The 15737-nt window shown below is 44.7% G+C and overlaps 1 protein-coding gene across 1 annotated transcript in view; it reads left to right on the top strand.

The window, feature by feature from the left end:
• Nucleotides 1-211: 211 nt before the first annotated feature.
• The window catches only part of LOC138265440 (cytochrome P450 2J5-like), a 94780-nt gene continuing 79254 nt past the window's right edge, over nt 212-15737 (top strand). Inside the window, exons 1-2 of the mRNA XM_069213144.1 lie at nt 212-752; nt 12071-12233. Of these exons, the coding sequence (XP_069069245.1) occupies nt 582-752; nt 12071-12233 (334 nt within the window). The 5' untranslated portion in view covers nt 212-581. The remainder of the gene's footprint in view (nt 753-12070; nt 12234-15737) is intronic.

Genomic DNA, 15737 nt, shown 5'->3' with positions numbered 1-15737 from the left:
CCAAACAAGATTAAACGCATCCTCTTAGATTGATCTAAGTTCTAACATTGGACGGTGGAAGAGGTCATTCTGATGTCCACTGGCAGGAGATTCCAGACTGATAACTCGCCCTGCTGTGTGCACTAAACGACAGAAGTGGAAACCACTTAATAATTAACCCAGTGTCTGCAGCTCATAAGGAGCAGATCCCAGGCGCAATAACAGAGCCTTGTCACTATCTGCTTCTACAGGACGCTTCTGGTTTGATATTCCTGGGCATTTTCAGATAAAAGACGAATGTCGTTTGGCCAAGACAGAGAAAAGGGCAGTGCAAGAAGGCGGGGTGAGCCCAACCACACACAGAGAAAATAGTCCTGCAGAAACACAGCGAGAAGAGGCGGAACAATTCAAAATCAAGTCCTCTGCCTAAGAGAACAATAGAGATATACAGAAGAAAAGGCAGCTGCTGAAGAAGGAAGAGGGAGGGGTTGATGCTGGAGGTACAAAGAAAATAGAAACAGGTTGACAAATGAGATAATAGTTGAAGAGTAACAAAAAATAGTCCTATTTGGCTCTTGCGGGAGAGCTCTGGAGAAGATATAATGATGCTGGTCGCTGAGCTCCTAGTTGCCCTGGTGGTCTCTCTCCTTATTGTTCAGTTTCTCAGACAGCGACGGATCCTCAAACGATTCCCTCCAGGACCAACTCCAGTTCTCTTCTTTGGAAATTTCCTGTCGCTGAACTTTGAAGTGCACCACGAGACCCTCATTCAGGTATTTGGCTTCAGAATATTAAATGAGACTGGCACATTCTACCAGGACACTTTGTGTGACATTACTATGACTTTCCAAGTTAACATTATATTTTTTGCAAACTACACAGCAAATCAATAATCTTGTAGTCGATTGACTTCTTTTTCTTTTCTGGTTGCCTCTCTGCCATCGTATTACTCATTCTGGCACCTGTGGTTTCACTTTTCTCACTGTACACATGGAAATGCAAGCCTCATCATGCATAGTGTAGTTAGGTGAAAAAGCAGGGCTGGCTAAGGCTCCCCTATTGCATGGAGACAGCATACAGTTATGAATTTTTCTTTTGGCACTAAACACTTGGGGGCATATTTATACTCTGTTTGCGCCGGAATTGCGTCGTTTTTTTTGACGCAATTCCGACGCAAAACTAACTCCATATTTATACTTTGGCGTTAGACGCGTCTAGCGCCAAAGTCCATGGAGTTTGCGTCATTTTTTAGCGTGGACACCTACTTTGCGTTAATGATATGCAAGGTAGGAGTTCCTGTCTAAAAAATTTACTCCGAGGCATGTGCGCCGTATTTACACTCCCGGGCAAAATTCACGCCCGGGAGTGGGCGGGTCAAAAAAAATGACGTCCAGCCGCTTTTGCGCCGTTTTTTAGCGCCTGGACAAGGCAGGCGTTAAGGGACCTGTGGGCTCGGAAGGAGCCCAGAGGTGCCCTCCCATGCCCCCAGGGACACCCCCTGCCACCCTTGCCCACCCCAGGAGGACACCCAAGGATGGAGGGACCCATCCCAGGGACATTAAGGTAAGTTCAGGTAAGTATTTTTTTTTAAATTTTTTGTGGCATAGGGGGGCCTGATTTGTGCCCCCCTACATGCCACTATGCCCAATGACCATGCCCAGGGGACAGAAGTCCCCTGGGCATGGCCATTGGGCAAGGGGGCATGACTCCTGTCTTTGCTAAGACAGGAGTCATTTCAATGGGGGTTGGGAGTCGAAAAAAATGGCGCAAATCGGGTTGAGGCGAAAAATTTGCCTCAGCCTGACTTGCCCCATTTTTTGGCGCCCAAGCTCCATATTCCCCTACGCCGGCGCTGCCTGGTGTACGTCATTTTTTTTAACGCACACCAGGCAGCGCCGCCGGCTAACGCCAGCTAACGTCAATGAATAAATACGGCGCCCGCATGGCGCTTCAGAATGGCGTTAGCCGGCGCTAATTTTTTTGACGCAAAACTGCGTTAGCGCAGTTTTGCGTCAAAAAGTATAAATATGGCCCTTAGGGCCTCATTACAACATTGGCGGTATTGACTGCCTTTCACCCTGGCGACAGCCGCCAACATACCACCGCCGTGGCTACCAGCCATCTACGCGCATCATGACCGCCGATGGTATTCCGCCAGAATGCTGGCGGAACACTGCCGACAGTCATGGCGGAGGACGGCTGTAAGGCGGCGCTACTGACAGCAGCACCGCCACGCCAGCAAAACACCGCCGACTGTATCATTAGCAATGATACGGCCTGGCTGTGTTTTGCTGGCGGACACTGCTGCTGACAGCAGCGCCGCTTCCTATCTCCAGCCGGAGGACCCCCTGCAAGCAGGTAAGTCGGGTTTTCCGACCGGAGATGGGGGTGGGGGGTGTTGTGTGTATGTGGGGTGGGGTGTGTGTATGTTTTGGTATGCGTGCATGCGGGTGTGAGTCGCATTGGATGCATGCATGAATGAGTGATTGTGAGTGTTGTGAATGCATGTCTGTGACAAGGTATGTTGGTGTGTGTTGCGGTGTGTGGGTATGTATGTGTGCATGCGTGGGTGGTGGTGGGTATGCGTGTGTGCATGTGTGTATATGGGTGCACGTGTGGGTGTGTATATGTGCGGGGGGCATGAGAGGGAGTGGGAAGGTGGTGGAGAACTCTGGGGAGGGGGAGAGCGGGGGAGACCCCTATCAGTGCCAGGGAAGGGATTCCCTGGCACTGATAGTGCCTACCGCCATGGTTTTTGTAGCAGTAATCCCGAGGGTGGGATTGTGACGGCCACCAGGCTGGAGACCGAAGTCTCCAGCCCAGCGGCTGTTACCACCCTGGTGGTCGGTGTGTTAAAGTGGCGGTCTTGGATGGCGGTAACCGCCAGGGTCCAAATCCCATTTTTTTTACCGCCGGTCTGTTGGCGGTATTACCGCCGCTTTAACGCTGACCGCCAGGGTTGTAATGAGGGCCTTAATTGCTAAGGCTTTTCTCCACCAGTACTTAAGTCTACATTATTTTTCTTCAAGAAAAGATAGCAGGACTAAATTTGCGACCCTTTTTTTTTTTTCAATGTTAGGGATTCTGAAGGCATCCATGCTTTGTAAATTCCCCTAGAGGGAAGTGAGAAAATAGCCAAAATGTAGCAACCTTTTGTATTTTTGAAAAAATCGGGGAATACTATTGTGGAAGAAAGTGTTTGTTTCTTTTTTTCTAAACACGGCATCAACAAAATATCTGCTGTGGATCACCATCTTCCCAGCTGTGAGAAACAGCCAGAATTTAAACAAGTACATTTTTTATCACTAGAGTTTTTGAAATTTTCTAAGTACAAGTCAATATCTCTATTTTTGCAGTATGTGGGGGAAAAAGGAATGTGAAACCTGTGGGTGAATCTGTAAAAATTTGCATTTCTAAAAAGCGACCAAAATTTTATGCTGAAAGGTGTCATTTGTGTAGATTGCTCATGCTTTTTCAAATGAAACAAATCACTAAAACCAAAACCAAATCAAGGGAAATAGGAAAAAATCTAAATAGGCAACAATATTTTCTGGCTGATGGTTGAGTTCCAAAAATAAAATAAACACCTATGTACTCTTCTCGTTTCACTGATATTTTGGGGCATATTTATGTGTCTGGTGGTGCAGGGCAGTGCAGCAAGTCGCAAGGAATGCACCATATCCACTGCAGCACATTCCTGTCCTTTCCCCCTACGCTGGTGTCCTTTTGGTGGCCAGGCGCAAGATTGCCTGTGTTGCATGCAGGATTGTTTTTGTGCAGGAAGGAACACCTTCCTGCAGAAAAGCAATGCTGAGAGGCTATTTCCTCCTTGTATGTGTGCGGCAGAAGGCAACACACATAGAAAGAGGAAAAGACAAAGAGAAATTCAAGATATTTCTCCTTGTTACACCTCTCCTGGTGAGGCATATCTTTTTGGAGAATTCCAGGTTTATAAGTGCTTGTGAATTTCAAATGTGTCAAAATCCATGGGAGTTGTGTGGGAACACCAGCCGCAATGGTCATGGAACACCTACCCAGGGCAGAGTAAGCCCTGCAGCGATTTGCGCTGCGTTATCTTACTCCATATTTTTGAAGCCATTCAAAGCCACACTAAGTGGCTTTGTGTGGCCTAAAAAATCAAATATGGTTGAGTGGTTTGCGCCACGCATGAGCTACGTTTTGTGGTGCAAGCACGGCGCAACCCACTCATAAATGTACACCTTAGGGTTTATTGGTTGTCCCAAAACATGCAGGCCCTATCGCCATTAACCAAGCTGCAGATTGCGATAATTTTTCACTTTGTACCAACCATACATCAATTTACAAGGTAGAATCTCAAGAATGAAAAATGGGTATGCAGGAAACTTTGCAGTTTTGAAATGTGCGCAAGAATCTGAGTTTAGGAATAGTGGTTATTTGTATGACTTTGAATTTTGGGTTTCAAACAATGTCATATGATTCAAAGGATGGTTTGTAACCGACTACATTTCTAAGCCAAAAATAGACTGAAATTCAATAAATAAGATAGTGCTGTGCTATTCTGTGTTCCCACACTTATCCCAATTAAAACAGGCCCACTTGTGTCTCTGTGCCAATCACCCCCCAAGAGGAAAGGCCCCCAAATGCAAGGTGAAGACATCAAGGTTTTCCTTGGAATTTCAGTATTTCTGATTATATAGGAAGCTGTGGTATATGGACCCAGGATCGAATGGCAGCCAGGGCAATCTACCAATGCCAAATATTTCTAAAAACCAGATACTCTGGGGAGATATGCAACTTACTCAGTGAGATTCAGAAGGTGTGAATTTCAGATTTCCCAACAAAAAAGCAGTGGGCAGCAGGGTGGAGGGGTGAGAAGACCAACCTTCAGGATGGATTGTTTCCATGAGGAACAGGGTCAGTACTGATTTGCAGTAGGAGAGCCTCTGTCTGGAGTGAAACACTGGGTGAAAAAATTGTTTTGGAATGCTAACCTGAGTGATTGGCACTTGTTAGACTATTTGTGAGCATTCTTCACATCATCTTTGAGTGTTTGATTGCCAGTAGTGGGCCTGGAAAGTTAAGACTGGCACAGTTCCCCAAATCTACTGCTGCCAATGTTTGAGAATTTCAAAACTTTGTAAAGTTGGACCCATTAAAGGAGTTCTTCTATGGGTGCAGATTTATTGCTTTTTTGTTAAACCAGTCATTATATATATATATTTAAGATCCTGTTAAAAAAGTGAACAAGCTAAATCCTCTTAGTGAAAAAAAAAAAAACTACGAGAAAAACCGATACAGACAAAGCAGAACCAACTCAGGGTCCCCTGACCCAACTAACAAACCAAGAATGCATTTGAAGGGTGTCACACCCCAAACACCGCCACTGAAGCTACGCCCCTGCCCATCCCAAGTGGACCTGGTAATTGTCCTTAGCAACTCACGACTGTGGTTAAGCACAACACAATGGCCTGAAGGTCCTGCCCTAGGATCGCTTATTTTAAATGTGTTTACACTACACAGAGTCTTTTTCTTCTCAGCAACCCGACGTCTTGATGGAATCGGTGCATGTGCGCAGGGTTTCATATTTCTAGTCCTTGCCTTTTACAAATAATTTTATTCAATGTCTGGCAGTACCATGTGCTAAGCTCAACTCACAAATAGAAGGGATGCAGGCAAATTAATAGGGGGGGCCGAGCCAGAGCAGAGCCATGGGTCTGGTTTGGCTCCATGAGTCTGTGAATGAGATGAGCCATGAAACTGTTTGGCATGTATATTGTGCAACAAACATAATATAAAAATATTATACAATCTCTTCAAAATTTAACAAAGTGTATTTCTTTAATATGTGGAAGCCTTTCATCTTAGTACATTAGATTATATCACTGCATAGACAAACACATAATAAAAGTGATAGTTTTTTAGAAACATTAATGGCTTGCCCCCCAATCACAATGTCATTAGTGAAGTAAAAGGCCTCTCTCTCTCTCTCTCTCTCTCTCACTAGCTCTCTCTCTATCTCTCTCGTCATTCTTGGCTCAAATCAAGAAAAATCAACACATAGTTAGCAGACCCAACTAAGGGCCCTCAGACCTGACTACCAAGATACTTATTTGCACGGTGTCCCACACCAAACACCCCTTGTACTCCCCCCCCCCAAAAAAAAATGCCTGCCTGAGGTCCCAGCAATGATGGGTCAAAGGCTGCAAGAAGAGATTTTGTACAAAGGCCTCTAGTCTGGAAAGTGAAGAAGGACTACAGATAACCAGTGGTGTTTCACCAGGAGCCCTGACGTCCGGTAAAATGAGCCTTTGTTAGCAATTGCCTGTCTATCTCTGAAGAGAGCTTCAATACACCTGGTCCTCTGCCTTCCAGCCTATGATAGGGAGTAAGAAGTATGCAACCAAAGATATTTTTAAAACAGTGATAGCAATCTAGATTGTGACTGAGGGGAAGCTGTATCAGGACCTGTCACAAAATCAGTGGAATTCTTGTCACGTAGGAGTAGTCCACTGCTCTAACATGAGGGTAGTGCATGGCAGGTGTCCACCTGGCAAAGCCCACTCCAATTCAACAAGTGGATTGACCATTCACTAGTGTTATTGCCTCAACAGTAAGGATGGATTGGCTGCTCAGATAAGGGTGACTGCCCACTGACATCTTTGATTCCGTCAATACCATGAAAGGCCACCATGTAACTATGGCAGTCTTTTGTAAATCTAACTGAAGTGTATCTGTCATGTTTTGGACTAAATACCATGGCATGTCAGGACCTCTTTGAATGATAGGATATATTCCTAGTTACCACATTTGGTGGGAATTTTGCACTGTTCTCCATTGGCTGGATAGGATGCCCATTACAGAACCTTTCCCTGATTTGGCTCATTCCACGAGTCAGTCAATCACTTAGAAGGCATAATCTCAGAACAAATATGACAGACCGTGCATAGACCTCAACCACACAGGTGGATGGAGAACCCACCATAAAATGACTAAGTCAGGTTGCTAATTTAAACCCTATTCTAAAATAAAAACATTGTTAAATATGTTTAGATTACATATAGATTTTACAACGTATGCTAGCCTTATAACACACACATTCTTTCCTAAAAATATTGGGCCCCTCTACTGTTTGATGCGGGAGCTGCTCTAGGGCTGTTAGATATTTGTTGATGGAATGACCATTTCCTGCAGTTGGCCCACATCTCATAGTTGGAAACAAGGGAAAATACAAGGTGGTCTCAAATTCCTGTACAATTGCTCTGTGGTATGATTTCGAGTGAATACCAGACTGGCGTGTGATTCCCTGATGTGTGATTCCTGAAGAATTGACATAACTGGACTAGGAGGGTTACACAGCGTTTGGCTGTTGTGTGTATGTCCTGCGCGCCCTATTTAGAGTGTATTCTAATGCACAATTGGCCTAATGACATCCACCAAACCATAAACACTCCTAAATTGTTTCAAGTTTTATGGCAATCCTTGATGAAATAATGATACATAAAAAGAAAGCCCTAAGGCATTACCTTTGGACATACTAAAAGAGGTCCTCATCACCATCTGGAGGCATTACACTTCTCATTACACTGCTTGAAATTACTTGGCTAAATCAGCATTGAACACCTAACAGCTCCCTTAACAAATGCATGCACCATCAAGAAAATCAGGGTCGCATTTAGAAGTGGCTTGCACCGCTGGTGCATCACTTTTTTGGACGCGCTGCCGGTGCAGGCTGCGGGCCCGTATCTACAAGGCCACGCAAAGCCGCTTTGCTTGGCTTTTCATGGCCTTGTAGGTATGGCGTAAGGCAACGCAGTGCAAGTCGCTACATTACCTTACTTTGCATCAAAAAGGCGTTCCATAGGTGTTGCAGGTGGTGGTTGTTCCTGCGCATCTCCTATGGATTTTGACGCATTACCAGATTTACAAGGATTTCTTAACCTGGGAATATGTCAAAAGCCCACGCCTCCACAGGGGAGGCGTAAGGGAGGTGCAGCGAGGACAAATACCCTTATTTCTCCTTGTTTTTCCTTTTTCTGTGTGCTGCTTTCTGCAGCACACATTGAAAGAGGAAAACACCTCTAGTGATTGTGTTTGTGCAGGAAGGTTTCCCTTCAAGTACAAAAACAATCATCCCTGCAACGCGGGCATCCTTGCACCATGGTGCAAGGATGCCTGCGTTGGTGCATGGCAACCCATTGTGCACTGTACCTTGCCCTTTTTTTACCACAGCAGAGCAGCAAGAAAGCTTTCAGCATTGACCTGTGCCAAAAGATTGTAAATGAGGCCCTCGGCGCCCAGCAGGTTGAGTGACTTCACTGAGCCAAGGAGTACCTGATAGAGTTGGAATGCCTCATCCACCTGCTTGTAAGTGTGAGACTGCACTAACCCGAAGAACAAAAGGAAGCTGTAATCCGTCTATTCAAAATAAATGTGTGAGACTATAGAGACTTATCAAAGCACTAAAGGAATCTGTGATCTGATCGTAAGCATGAAAGGAAACTGTTATCTGGTTACTTAAGATATCTGGGTGAGACTGTAGAGACTGGCTACTCAAAATAACTGTGTGAGACCATAGAATCTGGCTGGAAGTACTGAAGGAAGCAGTGATGTGGCTGTCTTCATACACGAGGCAGTACAAACATACCTGTGTCTGTATCACATCCTTGAAACCTCAATAACATATATCTCCAGTATCAGGTATTTAAAAAAAAAAAAGAACACAGGTAGAAGAAGATGAACTGCACCGTGTCAGAGTTGACCATTTTAAATTAGCTTGTATCATTTTAGATCCATAAATGCCAACCATGTCCCTGCAAATGCATGAAGGCTAACTGTTTCCCTCAAATGCATGTCGGCACCTTTTTCTCCTGGTGGTAACCCCAGCATTTGTGTCTGTTTTAAATCGATTTTAATCACAATCTCGCTGTTTCTCTGATTTCATCTTCTGTATTCCTACTTTGCATGCTTATGATATTATGATCTTGCTGTGGGTGGAAATGGGTCCAGGCTCATTGAGGCTACCTCTTTGCCTGCTCATCCCATGAGCCTTGGGAGCAATAACACTGGTTTAAACTAAATAGCAACTAAAGGTTGCAATGGTGATCTTTGGAAACCAAGTAGAATTCCAGAGCCTGGACCTTTATTCAGATTTCATGGACTATTGTCTTTGTCTTGTCTTCTCTTGTCCATCACCAGAATGAGCTCCTTATCCACCTCTCACTGGGTACTCAGGTGATTGTAAGTGCAACACATATTTTTCCCATGTCAATTGTTTAAAAGGTGGTCTCTTTGGTTTTCTCACAGTAATTCTATGGAGACTGGTTTATGACATGCTGTTTAAACAAACAAGGGAGAGGCAGAAAGACAAGCGCTGGAATGGTGGAACAGCCGGCCAGGGCCCCCTAGCATTCACCCTGGGACCCTTCATTGTCTTCAGTAGAGCTGAACATTCCAAAGTCCCAATGTGAGGGATCATCACGAACTTCGGCTCGCCGCGCCATGTGCACAGAGAGACTACATAGGCATGTCACAAAATCAAGCCTGTGCTCACTTCCACTGCATGCCACCATGACATATTTGATGTACAACTTCATGGTTTGGGTTCCATGCCTCCATGTCTATCTCCTCCACCTCCTGATGATATGTTTGTACATACCAACCCCTTTCCCAGCGAGCACTGAGATTGTCAGTTGAGAAATCACAAAGGGGCAGATTTAAGAAAAGTGGTCTGCACCTAGTGCTGCCCCACTTTCCTTGCGTCCCTTAGCCCCCCCCTACCGCCACCATGCATAGGTGCGCAGAATTTAAAATGCAGCGCACCACGGCGCAGGGTAGGGGCAATATTGTCTTTTTTATGCTATTGATGTACTCTGCAGGAGTGGCGCCAAAAGTTTGGAGCTACTCCTGCAGAGTAGATACGGGTCCATTATAAATAATGGTATGCCCCGTTTTAACGTCTGCTCTAAGCAGGCGTTAAAAGTGCTGAAAAAAATGGTGTAAGAAAATCTCTTCGATTTCCTTGCGCCCTTTTTTCTGCCCCCCTTATGGGGTGCGCCCCTCTTGCATACATTATGCCTGGTGCAGGCATAATGTGGCGCAAGGGTTTACAAAGTGGCACAATGCATGCATTGCGCCACTTTGTAAATATGGCGCGTGACACTTTAGCTCCACCTTAGCGGCAAAAAATGATGCTAAGGTGGCGCTAGGGACTCTTAAATCTGCCCTTAGGAATCTTACAGCCTCCAGATTTCAGAAATGCAGATCAGCATTCTTTTGCAGCAAGTCTGTGGACGTCTTTCCAGAGAGTGATGAATGCATTTTTATTACACAAGAGGCCAGATATAGCAAGCATTGTGCACATCGCAAACAGTGAATTTCACAGTTTGCGACGTGCAAAAACACATCGCAATGCACAAACCTCGTTTTGCGAGTCGCAATTAGGAAGGGGTGTTCCCTTCCTAATTGCGAGTCGCAGTGCAATGCAGGATTGGTATGTAACCGCGAACGCTGTCGCAAACCAATCGCATTTTGCACCCTTTTGAAATGTGTGGTAACCCATTCACAAAAGGGAAGGGGTCCCCATGGGACCTCTTCCCCGTTCTGAATGGCACTGTAAAAAAAAATTCTGAGCAGGCAGTGGTCCTATGGACCACTGCCTGCTCTGAAAAAAATTAAACGTTTCATTTTTCGTTTCTGTAATGCATCTCGTTTTCCTTTAAGGAAAACGGGCTGCATTACAAAAAAAAAAAAACTGCTTTATTAAAAAGCAGTCACAGACATGGTGGTCTGCTGTCTGCAGCAGGCCACCATCCGTGTGAGGGCCGCCATTCCTAAGGGGGGCGCAAATTGCGACCCACCTCATGATTATTCATGAGGTGGGCATTTGCGACCCCCTTGCGAATCGCAGATGGTGTCAGGGACACCATCCAAAATTCAGAATTGCGACTCGCAAATTCCGAGTCGCTCTGACTCGCAATTTGCGGGTCACAATTCTAAATGTTGCTCCATCTGGCCCAAGATGCGTTCTATGTTGATAGAAAGTAGATTTATACAACTTTCACAATGTGCCCAGATTAAATCTTTTTATTGTAATTTCTACATGTCCCCTCTTTGCGCAATGATTTGAGGTTTAGGCCAAATGGTCATGATAAATTTAACCTCTCAATATAAAGAGACATGCGTGAAGTAGAGCTCCTGATTCAGGATTTGCCTGTTTGATACTGAAGTAAAGTTGAGATTTCTGTCAGGGTGGTTGTTGAAAACCTACCATATCTAGATTGTCCTTAAAGGGTGACGGAGGCTTTGTCAGCAAAGTGGCTGCACTCAGCCAGCTCATAGAAAATCCACCAATGCCTGTCACTGCTTGGAGAGTGTTTCAAACATACGTGGGCACTGACAGTGGTGACAAATTGTCAGTGCCCATATACCCACTGTCCTTCACAAGATGGTGATGATGGATTTGCGTCATGTTAGGGACATCATACGAACATTTCTGTGAAACTCTGCAACCATTTCCTTGGTGGTGTGTCACAGAGATACCACTTTCAGATATGATAGCCTTCCAGTCACCCTAGATTGGTTGCCTGGCCTCCCATACTGTCTGGTGCAGTAAGCACAAGACTGGAGTCGAGCAGTCTCCACCGGTGGCACATTTGCCACCAAGGGCACCAAGGTAGGGCAATTCTGCTGCCAGGGAGGGCAATGAGGAATCTTCTGTATTATTGTAGATTCTATAAATCAGGTCAACCATCTTGTGTTACATTCCGCTTTGTGTATGAAGAGCCCTGTGGGTGGAGGACAGGTTGGTACTCTGGGTCCAGTGCAACCCAAAGGTGTGTAGACAGCAGATGGTTACTGCTCCTAACCCTGGATTAGGGATGCGTGATGAGAGGACAGCAATACAGTATGAGGGACAACTAGAGAGATGGAGAAGGTATTCAAACAGCACAGATAAGAGAGCAGCTACCGCTTGAGGTTCAGTTGGCCTTTTTATAGCTTAGTCAATGCTGTAATATGAGGTTCCTCATAGGAACTCACAAGAACAATAGAGTAGTTTAAAGATAAAAAATAATGTCATTGGCTGAGGAGTTTTTGATTTTTGTTTCCACAGCTGGCAAAGACGTATGGGAATATTTTCACTATATGGCTGGGGGGAACGCCTGTGATTGTACTGAATGGGTACCAGACAATACGAAACGCTCTCACTTCCCATTCTGAAGAACTCTCTGGGCGACCATCAACACCACTCTTCTCAGACCTTTTGGGCAATAAAGGTAAGATGTCCGTGTCTCTCTATAAATATACTAAGTACCGGCTGACCCACGCTCAACTTTGATTTTATTCTTGCCTTAAAATGCTGTCCTTTTATAAGAACCATGAAAATGTTTTTTCAATTTCATGCTTCGCTTTATTTTCCAGAAAATTTCGGAAGGTAAACATAGGAATGCAAGATACTCTCAATAACCTTTTTAGGTTGTTTTAATGTTAAATCAAATGATTAAAACAAATGTACAAGGAGCTCCAAGAAAGATTATTGAAGCCCATATATGTTTTGTTTGTAAAATAGCTGATTCCACCCTTGATCCAGCTTCATTAGTCATCCTAACAATTGACCAAATCAAGAAATTAGCAACTTCCATCTGCTCCTTTTTAAAAAGATCAAAAAGTCCTCTCTCTATCCCACCAAAAAGTAGCAACACACTCCTTTGCTCTCACATATCATCTATGAAATTGCAGCCCTGGTTGGGACCCTGAAATCAGTGCTTACTCTCATCAAAGAAATAATCTGCTCTAGTACCAGTCTCCTCTTTTCTACAGGAAATTCAGCAACATCAAACCCATCCTGGGGGAATTTTACTGGCTCCCTTTTGAAGCGATGATAAAATTAAAAGTGAGGTGCTTTACTCATAAAGTGACTAATTTAAAATGACCTCCTTTTCTGACCTATTTTTGAAACATCTCAGAAAGCCTAAGATTTGAGAACTATACTCAACCACTCCTTGAAACATTCAAACTCAAAACATGCAAGTGTTCAACCAATACTTCTCCGCACCAGATTGGATCTCCCTCCCTGCTGATCTGTAAAATGCTCCATCGTATGACATTTAGAAAAACATGAAATAAATTCTATTTACCATAGATCTGAGTGATTGACTTCCAGCTAGCTCTGATTTGACTCCCAACTAGTTAGAATACTTTTCTCTCTCTTTAACAATGGGTTTCATCCAAAGATCTGGAGACGACTTTGAATTTGAGTGCCTAGTTCGATTGAGCCTAACTGGCAATGTTTCTGAATATTATCGGTGACCCTGTGAGTCACTTCAGAGTTCACTTTGTCATGTGAAATTACCCTAAAACGTTCTGCAGTGAAAGGTGGACTCAGCCACAGGCAGGATATTATGCCTGCTACTCTTGAAGGAGTATGGGATGTACTCCGGGACCACTTCTCTGATCTGAAAGGACAAAGAGGTAGCCTGCAAAGTATGCTGAGAACATGTGTCATTTCAAGTGTGCATCAGCAGACCCAACTGCAACACATGCTGCTCTCGGCAACTTTGATTTGCAAAGTGTTGCAGGGATCGGAGACGTATTGCTATTGCCCATCCTGACCCGAGATCACTGAAACTGGAGAGTGGATCTCGTGCTCCTCTCTCCCTGTTTCATAGAGAGATCGCAAAAGTGTGATATCGATATCAGGTGCGTGAGAAGAACATCAAGTAGCGAACGTGGTGGACTGTGACATGCTGCTGCTCAACCTGACCAAAAATAGTGATCCAAGAGCAAAGCCACCTTCTTCCTCTTCTTCATGTCTCACCCAATAGAGATCGACCCAGTGACTGTACCCGCCAGTTGAGGTGTCAAAAACTGGATGCGACAATGGTCTGTTGTAAGCCCTTCCATGCTGCCTGTAGAAAGGGTGACTTCTCTCAGAAGTGACGATGCTGCCCTGCACTGATTAAAATATGTGAAAAGATGACAGGTGTCTCTTTTAGAGGGTCACAGCTAGGAGGAAAAACGCACAAAAGGGGGAAAAAGCCTTCTTTGTCAATCAAGTCATTGTTGATGGAATGTGTAATCAGCTTTAGTAATAAGAGCAGGACAATAAGCTTCCTGAGCATCAGGAACAAGAACCAAAATAGACAGGGAAAGAAGATCCTCAATGAACTCCAACTGCTGGAGAAACACGAGTGTTGAATCACCAAGCAGACAATTACACATTAAGGAAGGATACTTTATAAAGGAAAACCCCACAATGGCAAGAAAAACAATCGGGTCCGAAGGAAAAAAGGTGGGCAGTGAGCACAAAGAAAAATTAGGGAGCGCAATGCATTCAAATAAAACATGACTTTCCAATCACTGCCTTTTGTACACTTAATCAGAAACTGACCTTGCATAAAAAAAACTCTATTGTAACTGGAATAGGGAAAACTGGGACAACTCCCAATGGACTGACTACCATTGTGGAAAAAACATTTTATAAGGCCAACTCCTGCCTTCATTTGGGAGTTCATTGAGTTTGCTCTACCTCACAGAAGCCCAAGTGTATCATGTGGCGTTCTGTTAGCCTAATATTGTCACATGCGCTCCGCGCAATTCACATCTTGAGAGAATACCCAGCGGGTCCCAGATAGTGTGTCATTGATGCAGCAGCTCCAATGTTAAGGGAGCATGCATCAGCCAAAAACATGGCATGCAGCAAGGTGCTGACAGGAAGCATGTGAGATACTTCTTCCCCTTCTGAGACTGCAGGTTCCTGGGTAAACTCTTTGTACAATTCTGGGCTAGAACGTGACCTGAGGGAACCTCCAAAAGCTGGGGTAGACTGCTTCTGAAATCGCAGCTTGCCCCGTGCCTTTCCTCCGCTCTCTGTACTTGTGATTTCCCTGATGTGGTGTGCCCAATTGTTCAACTAGACCCAGTAATTCACCCAAGGTCTCTATTCCGTTTTGCTGCCCTCAACCTTTGCCCACCTCCCTAAAGCTACTGTTGAAATCCTAAGCTGCTGTTAATTGTGAGAATACAAATATTTCTGACTCTCCAGCAGGTGCTGCTGCCTTTGTCGGTTCAGGCTGTGTCCCTGCAAAAGCACTTTGACTCTCAGAGCTCTCCCGGTGGGGGTGGCTGGTTCTGCTGCCCTACCAAATGCTCAGGCTCCCTGCACCGCTCCTAGTGCCATAAGCAGTGGGCTGAACCATACGTGTCTGCATGCGTCAAGCTGGAAGAAAGACTACTGTTCAATGCTCTTTCCCGAACAGTGCTTAATTTGTAAAATAATAAGTGCCATGGCCCAACATATTTCTCTGGAGGCCACTGCTGCTTGGCTTACGTCAGGTCTCTGCCAGTCCTGCCAAATACCAGAACCAACGATACCTACTTGCCATTACAGTCCAGCAAATGTTACAGTTTGGACTGCACTAGGTGACCCACGGCTTTAAGAATAGCATAAGTACCCTGGTATTATTAGTTTAGTTACTTATGTAATTGTTAAACACTTTGCTCATCTGCTGTTTTTAAAGAAACAGACAGACAGCGCAACCATGTGGCAGACTTCCTTAAATATGTGCTGGTGTAACAAAATAAGTGCGGGTGCTGAGCACAAGGAAAAACATGAACAAATTAAGCACTGATCCTGAACCATATACTATTCTTAGACTGCTCTATCCTGCAGCCCACACAGGTAAGGACCTTTGAGATGTATGCATTTAACTAAGAAAATACGCAGCATTCGTGCTGTGCTAGACTAAACCAGTAAACTTGAATAGATTACTGAGCTTTTA

The sequence above is a fragment of the Pleurodeles waltl genome, chromosome 11, assembly GCF_031143425.1.
Source record: "Pleurodeles waltl isolate 20211129_DDA chromosome 11, aPleWal1.hap1.20221129, whole genome shotgun sequence".
Taxonomy (NCBI): domain Eukaryota; kingdom Metazoa; phylum Chordata; class Amphibia; order Caudata; family Salamandridae; genus Pleurodeles; species Pleurodeles waltl.
This window is presented reverse-complemented; position numbering and strand designations above follow the sequence as displayed.